The sequence below is a fragment of the Tupaia chinensis genome, unplaced genomic scaffold (genome assembly GCF_000334495.1).
Source record: "Tupaia chinensis unplaced genomic scaffold, TupChi_1.0 Scaffold000365_1, whole genome shotgun sequence".
Classification (NCBI taxonomy): domain Eukaryota; kingdom Metazoa; phylum Chordata; class Mammalia; order Scandentia; family Tupaiidae; genus Tupaia; species Tupaia belangeri.
In genome coordinates, this window is record NW_006159862.1 from 2,077,254 (window position 1) to 2,092,667 (window position 15,414).

The 15,414-nt window shown below is 48.9% G+C and overlaps 1 protein-coding gene across 1 annotated transcript; it reads right to left on the reverse strand.

Moving 5' to 3' along the window:
• On the reverse strand, nt 1-14,364 carry ALDH3A2 (aldehyde dehydrogenase 3 family member A2; the record flags this gene model as incomplete). The annotated part of the gene is given in 6 exon segments (XM_014589610.2): nt 1-163; nt 5,194-5,293; nt 7,426-7,592; nt 9,312-9,453; nt 12,535-12,652; nt 14,041-14,364. Coding segments are annotated over 6 exon segments (791 nt in total), but the record flags the coding sequence as incomplete, so codon positions are not given.
• Between the last annotated feature and the right edge of the window lie 1,050 nt (nt 14,365-15,414).

The window sequence follows — 15,414 nt, forward strand, 5'->3', positions numbered from 1 at the left end:
TTCAAGAGGAAAAACTTCGTCCAGTCCACCTTTGACTGGCTGTTGGGAGGGTACCTGAGTTTGTTGGCACCTTCTCCCTTCAAACTTTTTAACAGACAGGGACGGTGGTGAGAAAAAGTATCGAAACTGTGTTTTCCGTGATAAGCTCCCATCCCACTGGAACCTGAAATAAAGGGGACAGTCACTGTGAGTGACACAGGCTCTCTCCACCCACACGTGACCCAGAGAGCCTCATGCGTTCACCCCTGCTGCCTGCACAGGTGTGGCTTCAGGAAACGCGCCCAGGGTCCCAGGCACGGCCACTCTCCCTGCCAAATAGGGTGTCCCTGAGAGCGGGGCAAGAACATGCAGCTCTCTGAGGGCTGCAGACCGTTCCGCCACGGCCCGTGCTGAGTTTAATGCCTCCGCCCGGTTAATCCTCTCCTCAGCCCCGCTGCACAAAGGACCGTGAGCCCGGTTTCCAGAGAGCAGGGCGCCTGAGGTCACATGGCTGGGAAGCAGCAAGGTCCGAATGCGGACTCTAAGTGCCCCGTCTCTTCCCGCCATCCCACGTGGCCTTCCTAACCCGCAGGCCCTCACCCACGCGCTTCCTGTATGCCCCTAGAAAGCAGCAAAGGTCAGGGTGCAGAGCTATGCAGCTGGGTGATGAGCCGCAGTGTGACGCTCCACCTTCTCTTCTGTTTGCTTGTTTTCAGAAGGAGAGACTTTTGCTATAGGGCGTGTGTGCTCGCCAGTGAGAGAGAGACAGAGACAGAGAGACAGAAAGTAAGAAATCAACCCCCGGGGGGCCACAGCCGCGCTGAGCAGCCCTGACATTGGGGGAGGGCAGTGGAAGAGGGGCCAAAGACATGAGCAAGGTAGGACGTTGCTGAGAAAGGATTGCAGAAGGCATTGCATGGCACCCCCTGGGGAGTGATCTCTCACTTTCCCTCTCACACTCACTCTCTCTCTGCCTCTCTCCCGCAAGCACATGCACCCTATAGCAAAAAAAAAAAAAAAAAAAAAAAAGCTGAAGGAAGAAAAACTGGGTAAAGAAATACTTAAAATCATAAGATGAAAATGAAGGTAAAGAATTAATATAAAGGAAACTATGACGCTTTATTGAAGGAGGTAAAGGAGTTATATAAGTGAGATAAGTGAGATGTAACATGTTCCCATTAAGGTTTCTTTTTTTTTTTTTTGGCTATAGGACGCATGCGTGCACCAGAAAGACACAGAGAGACAGAAAGGGAGAAATCACCCCCCAGGGGGCATGGCCACACAGCAATCTCTTCTCCTCCATTCTCCTCTTGGGATCTTGGGCACGCACGCACATGTGCTGGGCGTGAGTTTAAGCCACCGGGTCCAGGACTTGAACCGTGGTGGACTACATGGGAGTCCAGTGACATAGCCATTACGCCAACTGCTGGTCCCAAGACTTCACATTTTAAAAATATAAATTTTTCCCCAAATGGGCCAAGTGACAGCCCAGTGGTGCTGCAAGTGGACCCACATGGAAAGGTCCCAGGTCCCCGTCCTGATACCTCCCTGAGGACACCAGGCATGGACAGGTGTGCCTGGATCCTTGCCGGCTGGCGTGGGAACGATGGTGGCTTGCGAATTCTAACAGGGTACCCCTGTTTCTCTCTCACAGAAGAAATAAAGAGACTTAAAAAAAAAGAAAAAAAAACCTCTTCCCTAAATAATTTATTATAGTTTACAGCAATTTTAATAAAAATCCCAGGAAGATTTCAGAGGGATTTTTCTTTCTTTCTTTGAGTAGAAGGTGGCGAGTGATTCTAAAATTCACCATGAAGGAAAAACTTCAGCTGTCAGTACAGCCAAGAAAACAATGAAAAAATCAAAATGAGGAATAGCATTTCTGAAATAGTACTATGTGCTGAAGAGTGAACTCGTGGGCTGGTTGAAGACATGGGTTTTAGAGACAGGCGCCCTGGGCTTCGTTCCTGGCTCTCCGACTTCCTAGCTGCCAGTTTCTGAGCGCGTGGGCCCAACAACAGCACTTGGCAAACGCGCACGCGCTGGCTCCGGCTGGCTTAGGCTACTACACCTGAGACTGGCACGAGCCCAGGAAAACCGCCCACAAAAGCAATGAAACTGGAGAGAGAGCCAAGGATGCGTTCACAGTATAGATAGATGGTACCAGGCGGTTTAATCAAAAAAAAGGGTGCCGGCATTCAATGGTTCAGTGTAGAGGGAAAAAAGGATTCTTATATTATGCACCATTCTAAAACCAACTCCAGAGTTTGACGTAAAAAAGAAATCAGAAAATGTAAAGAAATTACAGATGAGTATTTTATCTAATGCTGAAGTAGAGAAGACTTTTTAAAGCCTACTTCCTAACAGCAGTTGGCGTAATGGCTATGTCTCTGGACTCCCACGTAGTCAAGTCCCAGACCTGGTGGCTTAAACTCACGCCAGGCCTATGTGCATGTGTGTCTAAGATCCTGAGAGGGGAATGGGGGAGAAGGGATTGTGGAGTGGCCATCCTCCCTAGGGGGTGATTTCTCACTTCCTGTCTCTCTGTCTTTCTGGCAAGCATACGAGCTCTATAGCAAAAAAAAAAAAAAGCCTACTTCCCAACCACAAACCCATAAAGCAAAAGATCTCAGAGGCCTGACTATACAAAACTTTGAAATCATAGATAAAATTAAAAGATAAATTACAATCTAGAAAGAAATATTTATTAGAGGTATGACCAAGGATTCATTTTCTTACTTAGAAAAAAGGCCACTTACATATTGATAAAGGAGAGGTGGATGTGGCAAAAATATCAAAGGATGTAAGTAGGAAATTTATGAGATAACTGACCACTAATAATCACAGAAATGCTAATCAAAATGAGATCTTTTCTCCTCTAGTAATGGAATAAACAGAATTAGGGGTATTAGAAAGTGAACCTCGGGAACCAGCAGTTAGCGTCATGGCTATGTCGCTGGATTCCCACGTAGTCGACCGCGGTTCACGTCCTGGACCCGGTGGCTTAAAACTCATGCCGGGCGTGGGTGCGTGCGTGCCCAGGATCCCGTGAGGAGAATGGAGAAGGGACTGCGGCGTGACCATCCCCCCCGGGGGGTGATTTCTCACTGTTTCTATGTCTCTTTCTCTAAGTCTGGTGAGCGCACGCGCCCTATGGCAAAAAGTCTCTCAAAAAAAGAAAGTGAACCTCATATGCTGTTCATGAGAATGTGGAGTGGCAGGCCTCTACAAGGATATTCAGCAACATGCATCAAAAGCCTTCAAGCTATGCCCTTCTCCAGCAGGTGGTGTGGTGGAGCAGGTGTCTGGATCCCACACGGCCAACTGCATGGTTCAAAAAATACATCGGCTGCCTGCACATGCGTGCCCCAAATCCCGGGAGAATGGAGGAAAAGGGATTGTGGCTTGAGGGGTTGGGGATTCTTTCTTACTTTCTCTCTTTCTCACTCACTCTCTGGTGAGCGCATAACCCCTATAGCAAAAAAAGAACAAAGATACACCCTTCCAAGAAAAACCTAAACTATGTAACAAAATAGTAAGTGTTAATGCCTGAAAGATTGTTACATTTTTCCTTTTAACTGTCTGTAGAGTTTTATTTGCTTAATCATTCCAATTTTTTCCGAGTATATATTACTTTCAGAATTAGAAGAGAAAAGCATTTTCATCTTTAGAAAAAAAAGCATAAGCTTTTCTAACAGTAATCACACTTCTAGACATTTTTCCTAAAGAAGTCATCAGAAGTCACACAAAGATGCTGTCTTAGCCTGCTAGTGAGCTGCTAACAGACAAGCGAGGCTGGATAGTTTACAAAGTGGAGGCCCATGTGACTGTGATTCCGGTGGCTGGAAGTCCAAAGGTGTGGGGCTGACAAGGCCAGCTGACCACACAGCCAGTGGTCACTGGCAGGCGCATGAAGAGTGACAGATACCGACTCTCTCTGTAACACTCCACTCTCAACCCCTTCTCACCCCCAAGCCTCACACTGGACAGCACTAATCCATTTAGGAGGGCAGCGCCTGTATGATCCAATCACCACTCGGTCCAAATTCCAAAACATGACCCCTATGACCCCCATTACCCAAACTCCAACAAACATGTTATACAAATGTAACAAATTCTGTGCCAGCAGGTGACATGGCAGTTAAGGTGCTGGATCCCACACGGCCGACTCTGTAGTTCGAGTCCTGGACCCGGCAGCTTGAAAAACATGCTGGGCACATGTGCCCAAAATCCTGAGAGGAGTATGGAGAAGAGACTACTGTGTGGCCATGCACCCTAGAGGGTGACTTTTCACTTCCCCGCTCTGTCTGTCTCTGGTGAGTACATGCGCCCTATGGCAAAATCCTAAATAAAAAAGTTTGTAAAATAACAATTACTACAACACAAATCCTACCCTCTCTTCCATCCACCCACTCACCCCACAGTCACTTGAATAGCAAATCCTATTGCTTAGCCCCAGGAATATCCATCCACTCCCTTTCCTCCATCTCTCCATCCTGGATCTGGTCTGCCCTCTCGCCTGCCCTGCACCCGCATGCCAGGCACCGTGCAGCTCAGCAGCCACAGCCTGGCAGGGGCCTGCGGCAATCATGGCCACCAGACCCAGCCTGCTGGCGCCCCTTGGCCGCGGGGCAAGGCTTTCTTAACCAGGAACGGATGGTTCTGCCAAACCAGGCCATTCCCTCCCATGCAGTAATTAATTGATACCATGACAAAGGGAGAGTGATAAAGCAGGGCTTTTTTTTTTTTTTTTAGGTTTTTGCCGTATGGTGCATGCATTTGCCAGAGAGACAGACAGACAAAGTGAGAAAGCATCCTCTTGAGGAGAATGGCCATGCTGCAATCCCTTCTCCTCCATTCTACTGAGATTCTGGGCACACACGCACCCAGTGTGTTTTTCAAGCTGTTTTTCACTTTCAAGGAGAGAAGGGGAAAAAAAGAGATCTTTCGTTATTTTCAGACCCGAATCCTGGTCCCCAGATGTCCTAAACCTGGGAGGACAAAGCAGCCACTGCTGCTGACGCCAGAGGGGGGCGGGGCAGGTGGGAAGCCAGAAACCACTGTCTCCTGATGGCCGGGAAAGCCTCTCTCAGGAGGGGCCAGCCAGCCAGCCAGCCCCCTGCAGGGTAAGCAGCAGCAATTCCAACAGCCTGCACGGGTCACGCAGACACGGTGCCCTCGACACACGTAGGAGCGGGACAGGGCGGTACTCACCCACTCCTCCAAAGGGAAAGCCGCTGAGCGTGAAGTGCATGATGACGTCATTGCACGTGACGCCGCCACTGGACGTCTCGGCAATCACCCGTCTGATGAGCTATGGGGCAGAACCAGGGCGTGCAGGTCAGTAACAGTGGCTCCTCCCTCCCCAGGGCACAGCCCGGCTTTGTGTGTCAGAGCGAGTTCTCAAGTTGGAGGGCAGCGTGCCAACCTCTGAAACAACCTGAACTGTGATTAACCGAGCAAACGCGACTGATCTCCATCTTCCCAGGGGCACCTGGTACTTCAAGGGGGCAGCTCTCAGCCTCTCTGCTCTAAGTGGTAGAACACAATTAGTATTACACAGTCTTTATGAAATGCAAAAAATACTTAAGATTTTAGGTTACACATCCTATTTTTTAAAATAATTTATTTATTTAATTCCACTTGTTATTATTTTTTTTAAAAAATTTGAACAGAGAGAGACAGAAAGGGTGAGGGCAAAAGCAAGGCACCAGGTCCAGGACTCAAACCACGGTCAGCCATGTGGGAATCCAGCGCCCTTAACCACCATGCCACCAGACACATTCTTTTTTTTAAGTTAATTTCTTCCATAAGAGACAGAGAGAGACATCTATAAGTGGACAGACAGCACCCAGCAAGGTACCAGCACTGCACCCCACCCCCAGCTTCCGCCAGCCCCAGGGCACAGGCACGCACAGGCGTGTACTCAGGGAGTTCTCTGGACACACACCTGGAACCTTCCCAGCTGGGCCGGCCTGGTAGAGGCCATGTTTTCTATCACTGGGCCACCATCCGGCCCCCGTGACAACCCTGTTTTTGAAGAAATAAGCGGGCAGTCGTCCTAAGACCCAAAAAGGAGTAAATGCCATTACACCTGGCTGCCAACCGGGGCTTGAGGGCTCTCAGAAAGAACGTCAAGTCCCAACCGGAGTGACCCCGGGTGCCCGCTGACCAGTGGACTGCAGGCTTAGAGTTCCTGCCCAGTTATCTCCGGTCATTTCAAACACGAGGCCGTCGTTTGGTTAAGGATGTAACTGTCACCAAGCCCCTCGTATTTGGTCTCACTTCGCCTCTGTAGCCACCTATATTTCAATGACACCACAAGCTGCAGAAGCTGTCAGGCAGTTACCGGTAGGCAGCCATCAGAAGTTCTCCGGAAAACACGTGATTTAGGAATGCCTGAGACCCTGAGTGGTCCCACCTCCTCCTTTCTTAAACCATTATTAATTTAAAAATTTTATTTATTTATTCATTCATTCATTTATTTTAATTTGACTAGAGAGAGAAAGTGAGAAAGCAAGCCATCAGGTCCAGGACTTGAACCATAGTCAACCATGTCAGAATCCAGTCCTTAATCACCACACCACCTGCTGGTTTCTCACCTCTCCCTTTCTAATTTTTCCATTTCTTCAAAGGATTCAGACCTGAGACCAGCAGTTAGAGTAATGGCTATGTCCCTGGACTCCCATTTAGTCAACTGCAGTTCGAGTCTTGGACCCGGTGGCTTAAACTCACGCCGGGCACGTGCACATGCGTGCCCAAGATGCCAAGAGGAGAAGGTAGGAGAGGGGATTGCAGTGTGACCATCCCCCCTGGGGGGTAATTTCTCGCTTTCCGTCTCTCTGTCTCTCTCTCTGTCTATCTGGCGAGCGCACGCGCCCTATAGCAAAAACCTTTCCAAAAAAAAACAAACAAAGGACTCAGACCTGATCAAGCACCTTAAGGCCACTGTCCCTTGCAGCAGCCAGTCACCCAGTGACACAAATGCGTGAGCCATACGGGAGATGGCAGCGTGCTCGATCCAGGGAAATGTACATAACGCTTTTTGAGAAACTGAAAGCCAGGATGCCACAGCCATTGACAAGACAGCGCCCATGGGAGTGGCTGTGAGGGTCGCTGCTATCCCAGGGGTAGGGCTGATGCCTACCCCAAAGGCCCTGCAGACTAATGCCAGAAAAGCACCAGTGGGTGGGACACGTGAGCCTGACAATTAAACAAGAGATGTTTGTGAGTCAGACGACCTGTGACACTCACCCCTGCAGACCTGGGTCTGACCCCAGGGAGCAGGGAAGGACGCAAGGATAACCCCAGGGCCTCATTACCCAAGACAACAACCTAAGACTACAACCTGGTGGACTCAGATACAAACAAACCATCCTGTGTTTGACAGCGAACAGGGAACACGGCTGCTGACAGCCACGCCCGGCAGCTGTCCCCCACTCTCACCTTATCGTTGCGAGAAAACACGTAGAGCGCCAGCGGCTTTTCGCGGTCGTTGATGAAGCGGATGGCTTCGTCCACGCTTTTCACAGGCACTATTGGAAGGATCGGTCCAAAAATTTCTTCCTGCATCACTTTGGTGTCAGGGTCAACATCCGTAAGTATTGTTGGGGCTGAAAAGAAGAGAAACAGAGTGAAAATGCTACAGAAGACAAAACGGCAAAAAAAAAGCAAACCTCTCACCTGACACTTGCCCTGACAAGTGGGTAAAGCTGACGTGCTCAGGGTGTGAGAGCAGGAAGAGGAAAGAACTGGAACCTTTCTTCAATGAGACCAAGTGCACGCACTAGCGTGTGAGAGGGAGGGAGGGGAGGACAGGGCAGGGGGAGACAGGAGAGGGAGAGAGGGTGTGTTTTAGGCTGACCCGGAATCTGAACCACGGCAGCAATATGGCTTCCAGCACTGCAGAGCGGCCACGGTGCGCTGGCGTCTAATAAGTCTTCTGATGGTGTCACTGAGCAACCCAACTGACCCACAGTTATCCAGAGGATCGTATGGTTGCTCATTATAAGAAAGTACATTTCTCATTATTTAAATCTTTTTGGTTTTTAAATGAAAAGTTGGGCATTTTGGTGACTTGTAGCACCCCATCTGGTAAAAAGGGACGAATGGGGGCCAGCAGGTGGCACAGCAGTTAAGGTGCTTGACTCCCACATGGCTGACTATAGTTCAAGTCCCAGACCTGACGGCTTGAAAATCACACCGGGTGCATGTGCATATGTGCCATTTCAAAATCCCAGGAGAAAAATGGAGGAGGAGGAGTGATTACAGTGTGGCCATCCCCTGGGGATCATTTCTCCTGCTCCCTCTCACTGTCTCGCTCTGGCGAGTACACATGCCCTAGGGCAAAAACCAAAAAAAAAAAAGAGGGTGATAAGTAAAGCTATCGGGGCAGCCTGTCAGCCAAAGTTATCTGTACTTCCGTTACCTTAGGTTACTTCAGAAAAACGTGTTTAGAATCCAAAGTGATACATATTCATGGAAAAAATAAAACAAAGACAACAAAAAATAAGGTCAAGCACACAGATTAAAACTGACTGCTGGGGGCCGGCAGGTGGTGTGGTGGTTAAGGGCACTGGACTCCCACGTGGCTGACCGTGGTTTGAGTCCTAGACCTGGCGACTTGCTTTCTCGCTTTCTCTCTGTGTCTCTGGAAATATTAAAAAAAAAAAAAATAAAGCTAAATAAAATAATTCTTAAAGCTAAAAAACAAACAACAAAAACATGATGTCTGAAATGTGACTGTCCCCGGTTAGTTGTGGAACTGTGGCAAAACCACGTCCTTGCTGGGGCTGCCTTCCTCTCCATAGACTGGCGTTAATAACGTAATGTCCTGGTCTGCTTCTCAGGGTTGTTGGGAAGACAGACGACGAGACAGTCTACGTGTGAGCACAGGTGGTCACGCAGCACAGGTGGCCGTGCTGAACACGTACACACATACATTCTTTTATCCCAAAGGCAGTATACCAGGAAGCTCTGCCTAACGGTACATATTTAATAGTTTATTTACTGTCAGTAAGTAGTGTCAGCAGAACCTGTGAGAGTGGGGTCAGCAGGTGGGACGGTGGGTAAGGAGCTGGGCTCCCACCTGGCCAACTGTGTTCGAAAATCATGCCAGGCACGTGTGCGTGTGCCCAAAATCCCCAGAGGAGATTGGAGGAGAAGGGCCTGCGGTGTAGCCATCCCCCGGGGGGTGATTTCTCACTTTCCCTCTCGCTGTCTTGCTATGGTGAGTGCACGTGCCCTGTGGCAAAAACCTAAAAGACAGACAGGCCAACCAACGAAGACCTGCAAGTGCCACCTTCCCAAAGGAGGAAGTGAATGCCCGTTACCTATGTAGCGGGAGGCCTCGTCGGTCTCCCCACCAAAAGCTATCTTTTGTCCTTCAAGCAAACTTAGTATCCTCTTAAAATGCCGCATATTGATGATCCGTTCATAATCAGGAGACTCCTTTATGTTTTCTCCATAAAATTCCTATTTAAAACAATAGGAGTATTAATTGTCACAAAGACCCGTATTTCAATGTCTTTAAGTACAAAATCCACCCATGCCCTAGTCAGTCTGCTTTGATATCCACAGGACCAACACCCCACCCACAAGTAATTTTTTGGCAGATGAAGGGCCAGAAAAGGACACACCCACAAACCAAAACCTATCACCTTCCACAGTTCCAGGGTTGCTAAGCGTTCCTGCAGTCTGCCCATGGGCCCTCCTGGGGGCGGTGAGAAATCTTGCTCACATCAGGGTGGCCCATTTGTTCACACATGGTTTGTGGGTGTTCTCCCCAAAAACAGTAAGCTGGGTAGCTGCAGCAAAGACCCGTGGTCTGCAAAGCCTAAAGTATGCTCTCCGCAGCCCTTCACAGAAAAAGTGCGCCAAACCTGGCTGTATTTGTTGTTTCCTGTCCTTTCTGGTCTGGTCTTGCCACCAGTCAGAGATGACAGTGAAACCACGCTAAGGTCACAGCACAGCTTTAGTAAATTACCAAAGTAAAAGAACCTCAATAACGAGACAATCAATACTTATCATGCAAAACAATTACTGCGGTTACCATTACAATTACTGTAAATCACTTCAAAGCCTAGTGAGGGCTTTCAACTCAATCTCAAATCAAAATGAACACTGTTCAGCGACTTCCACAAGGGTGATTCTCGGGGGAACCAGCAGTTAGCATAATGGCTATGTCGCTGGACTCCCATGTAGTCGACACGGTTTGCGTCCCGGACCCGGTGGCTTAAAACCCACGCCGGGCACATGTGCGTGCGTGCCCAAGATCCCGAGAGGAGAATGGAGAAGGGATTGCAGCATGGCCATTCCCTCTGGGGGGTGATTTCTCGCTTTCTGTCTCTGTCTGGCGAGCGCACTCTCAAAAAAGAGTGATTCTCAAGTCTGGGCTGTAGGAACATCCAGATCGCTTGTTGAAATGTATGTTCTTGGGACCAGGGGTGAGCGTAATGGCTATGTCACCGAACTCCCATGTAGTCAGTCAACCAAAGTTTGAGTCCCGGACTGGGAGGCTTAAACTCACACTGGACACGTGTGTGTGCGTGCCCAAGATCCCAAGAGGAGAATGGAGAAGGGATTGCGGCATGGCCATCCCCCTGGGGGTTGACTTCTTGCTTTCTGTCTGTCTGTCTTCCCAGTGAGCGTATGTGCCTTTATAGCAAAAACCTCTCGAAAAAAAGCAATCTATGTTCTTAAGGCCTCACTGGAGCCACCAACAGTGGTTTTTCCATGCACAGAATTACCTGGGGGGAGTCCCAGACCTACTGAATCAGAATCTCTGGCAGTAAGGATTGGAAACTAGTATTTTTTTAAGAGATTTTTGCTATAGGGCACATGCCAGACAGAGAGAGAAACGATGAATCACCCCCTAGTGGGGATGGCTATGCTGCAAACCCTTCTCCATTTTCCTCCCGGGATCTTGGACATGCACGCACAAGCATCCAGTGTGATTTTGAAGTCACTAGGTCTGGGACTCCAACTACAGTTGGCCATGTGGGAGTCTAGCAATATAACTGCTTCGCCGTCTGCTGGTCCCGGAAACTAATTTTTAAATGGCTCCCTACTGATTCTAACACGTAGCCTGGTTGAGAACCACTGTTTGAGTATACACGCCTCCAAGCACAGCAGAGGAACCTTATTCTTCTTTCTTACTCCTTTAGTTTTGCTAAAGAGTGAGTGTGCTCCCCAGACAGAGAGAGAAAGTGAGAAATCACCCCCCATTAGAGATGGCCACACCGCAGTCCCTTCTCCTCCCTTCTCCTCTTGGGATTTTGGGCAAACACTTGCCCAGTGGTTTTTTCAAGTTACCGTGTCCAGGACTCAAACAGTGCAGTCAGCCACGTGGGATCCAGCCGCCTTAAGCACTTCCTCCTTATTCCTTTGAAACTGAATTCCTCACCTCACCTTACTCCAGGAAGCACCTCTCCAATTTCCAAGTATTTTCAATCTCACAGTATCTTCAACCACTTTCTCTCGCCCTTCCTTCCCTGAACCTGCCGACGCTCCCCTCACGCTCTGTCCCTGTGTACCTTCAGGCCCGTCACTGATGTCTGCTTCCCACACCTAGCCCCTAGCACCTCACCCCGTTAACTCTGCCTGAGACGTTGCCAACTCTCTCCTTCAGCACCCTCACATGTAATTTTCATTCTCTGGTCATATGGTTCTGATCCTTCTGCTCCGTCAACATCTGTTTGGTGAATCTTCATCAACTGCTGAGCTCCATCACACTATCTTTCCATCCCTTTCTTTTCTTTTTTTGAGAGGTTTTTGCTATAGGGCACTTGCGCTCGCCAGACAGAGACAGACAGAGAGACAGAAAGCAAGAAATCACCCCCCGGGGGATGGCCACACCGCAATCCCTTCTCCTCCATTCTCCTCTTGGGATCTTGGGCACACACGCACATGCGCCCGGTGTGAATTTAAGCCATCGGGTGCGGGACTCGAACCACGGTTGGCTACATGGGAGTTCAGTGACATAGCTATTACGCTAACTGCTGGTCCCTGTCTTTCGATCCCTTTGTACTGATCTAAATCCTTCAGGTGCTGACTTAGGGCACAACCATGTGGTCTTCTCTGGTTTCCTCACTGCAGATCTTCCAACACGCTGAAAGAGTGATCACCGCATAAAGGGTTCAGTATTACAGGTATTTAATTAACTCACTCTTCCAGACTACTGGCTGTTGCAAGCCCTTTCTTTACACACAAGAACTGGTACCCTGAACCTGCAACACTAATTATGCCAAAAGGTCTCCGATTATACTTCACGGGAGTGGCAACACACGGCTTAACGTTTTTTCTTAAAGTCTATGCCGCAATCAATCGAGAAATGACCTAGACGGTCTGAGGGGATTGAACACTGACCTAGCTCTGCTCCCAGCAGACATTCTATGAAAGGTACACAGTGCATTTTCAATTAGCCAATAAGTTAATTCAGTCATGTACGCTAAAGACGTTTTCCTGCGGTCGAGGGAGTGGGGATGTTGCCTGCAAATAGTTCACTGGATCCCTTATTTTTCTGAAATCAGTGGAATCAGATGTGTTGACACAAACCTTCACGGTGTCCTTAATCTTCTGCACGATTTGACTCTGGAGGGATGCTTCGCAGAGAATGTAGTCAGGAGCAATGCAAGTTTGACCACAATTCATGTACTTTCCCCAGGTTATGCGCCTGAGAGACAAACAGAATAGCTATACAATTCAGTCAAATACACGTTTGTGGGACCAGCAGATGGCGTAATGGTTACGTCGCTGGACTCCCACATAGTTGACCTTGGTTCAAGTCCCTGACCCGGCAGCTTAAAACTCACACCGGGTGCATGTGTGTGTGTACATGCCCGAGAGAATGAAGGAGAAGGGACTGCAGCTGGATCCCACTGGGGGGTGATTTCTTGCTTTCTCTCTCTCTGGTGAGTGTACATGCTCTATAGCAAAAAATCTCTCAAAAAAAAATTCATTTGTAATTTACATTTCTGTTTTTAGAATGTTTTGCAACTTGAATAAATTCCTATACCTGGCAATCTTTATAAAAAAAAGTCTTAAAAACTCACCTTTAAATGAGTTAAAAGTTAGAATACATTTCCAACTGAGGTAGAATATTCCAAAGAACCAAAAAATTCTCACGCTAACGTATGGGAAATGGTACTAATAAGCAGTAAAGCCATTGCCTGCTACAGAACGAGAGGAAAAAGAGCTTCCTGATATCCTTCCCCTCTCCAGCTTCAGCTGACAGCATGTCCTGGAGGGCAGGTGTCTGGTTCTGACTCAGCCTCTCCCAGCTGTTGCTCCAGGCCCTGCTGGCCAGATGTTCTGGTAAAGGGCAGGTTGGCAGCCAGTCGGAAATCTCCTCTTATGTACGGACAGAGGCCAACGACCCGAACATTCAAGAACGAAGAGGCTCTTGTTCTGCCGACCCGAACACTCAAGAACGAAGAGGCTCTTCTTGTGTCAGTTACTTACAGAGCCAACCTAGAACCCCGGCCGACTGCCTGCCTCCTCCTCTGCTCCTCACCTCTGAAGGGGGGAGAGACACTCCCCAGCGCACAGACCCGGCTCTCTGAGCTCGTACTTCCCGGTCGCTAAGTCTGATTTAGCAGAGATGACCTGAAACCTTTTATTTTCTAATTCCCAGATGCAAAGTGATATTCAGAGTGAAAGGACGAGTAATACTAGTTTTGTCATCGAAGGCTCTCAGGTAAGAGATCCTCACGACACCCTTTCATCTCGGAATTTAAAGGTTTTATTAGACACCCACAGTCCTTTGGATTGCCTACGTCCCAATTCACTGGCCAGCACAATTCAATTTCTTGCCAGATCTATAATCTTGATAACAGACTTTTTCTCAAAACTCCTAAGAACCACCACGTGACATCAGGCCCTGGATCCCGCAGCTCCTCACGGTGTGCCAAGACAGTCTGTGAAAGACTGAACCACCAAAGCTTAATGATCTGTCCTGGGGTCACAGGGCAAGGGGTTCGGGTGTAGAGGGTGCCACCACCTATTACAAAAAATCATGCCCGGCACCGGGAAAACCAGAGAAAACCAGCCAGCCTGTCTCACCTGCAAACGGTGTCCAGGTCACAGTCTCTGTCAATGTAACACGGGCTTTTCCCTCCCAGTTCGAGAGTCACAGGGGTCAGATGCTTGGCGGCAGCAGCCATGACAATTTTTCCAACCACGCTGTTTCCCGTATAGAGAATGTGGTCAAATCGCTGCTTCAGAAGCTCCGTGGTCTCTTCCACACCGCCGTTAATAACAGCATACAGGTCCTCAAAGAGAAACAAACCCTTGCATTGCCCGATCAATTCTACTGTCCCACATCAGCAAGTTCTTCAACATACGCCGGTAACGTTCCGGAAAAGCAGAAGAGAGAGACCAGTCCCTGCGAGGGATGGAGGGGGAGTGGACCGAGGGTGAGTAGAGATCACAGAACCTGCTGGCATCTGGGAACCATCACCCCACGGGACACGGACCTGGAGAGTCTAATGGTTTCCACGTGAGCTCAGCAATGAAGGCACAGAAGAGGGCAAAGGGCTGGATGTGTCCAGAGAAATGCACAGGAAGGGGCTATGGAAGCATGTTGGCGTCAAAGTGGCTGCTGCCAGGAGTCACAGGACAGGTCCCCGCTGTAGGTCTTACTGTTAGTGTCCTCTCCTTACACAACAGAGCAGCGCTGAGTCCGCGGCAGAACCCAGCCGGTGTCTGCCGAGTGAACGGCATACACAGCACAGCAGCGATGCTCACTCTGAAGTCTATCTGGGTCGAACCCGTGCTCTGCCAACAACTAGGTATGCGACCTTACACGAGCTACCTCTGAATGTCAGTCTCTGGGTCTGGCACTGGGAGAATCCATTTAGCTTCTGTGGACTAAGTCTTTTAGAATTATTTTACTTATTATTTTTAAAATTTGCTATAGGGCACATGCACTCGCCAGAAAGACAGAGAGAGAGAAAGTGACAAAGCAAGCTGCCAGGTCCAGGACTCGAACTACAGTCGTCCATGTGAGTCCAGTGGCTTAACCACCATGCCACCTGCTGGCCCCAGACTAAGCCTTCATGGGTACCATGCTATCATTAGCAGCTATCGTTAAAGAGAGAACACTCGGCACATAACAGCATGAAAAGTAATGGCAGCCCACAGGCGGTAAAGGGGGCAGAGGGGGGTGCTGGAAGAACCTGACGGGGAGTATGAAGGAAAAGCTGGCTGTGGACCTGCGTTTGGCCTGAGCCCCTGCTCATGGAAAAGGCTCCTTAGTTCTCAGTCATTTCACGAAATATGTTTGTTTAACTTTAGTTTAACTGCCCACCACATTTCAAGGTGTTTTTGAGAGGAATGTATGCGTTTGCCAGAGACACAGAGACAGAGGGACACAGAAAGCGAGAAACGTTCCCAGGGCTTAACCTACAGAGCATCCATATCCATCTCCCACAGCTG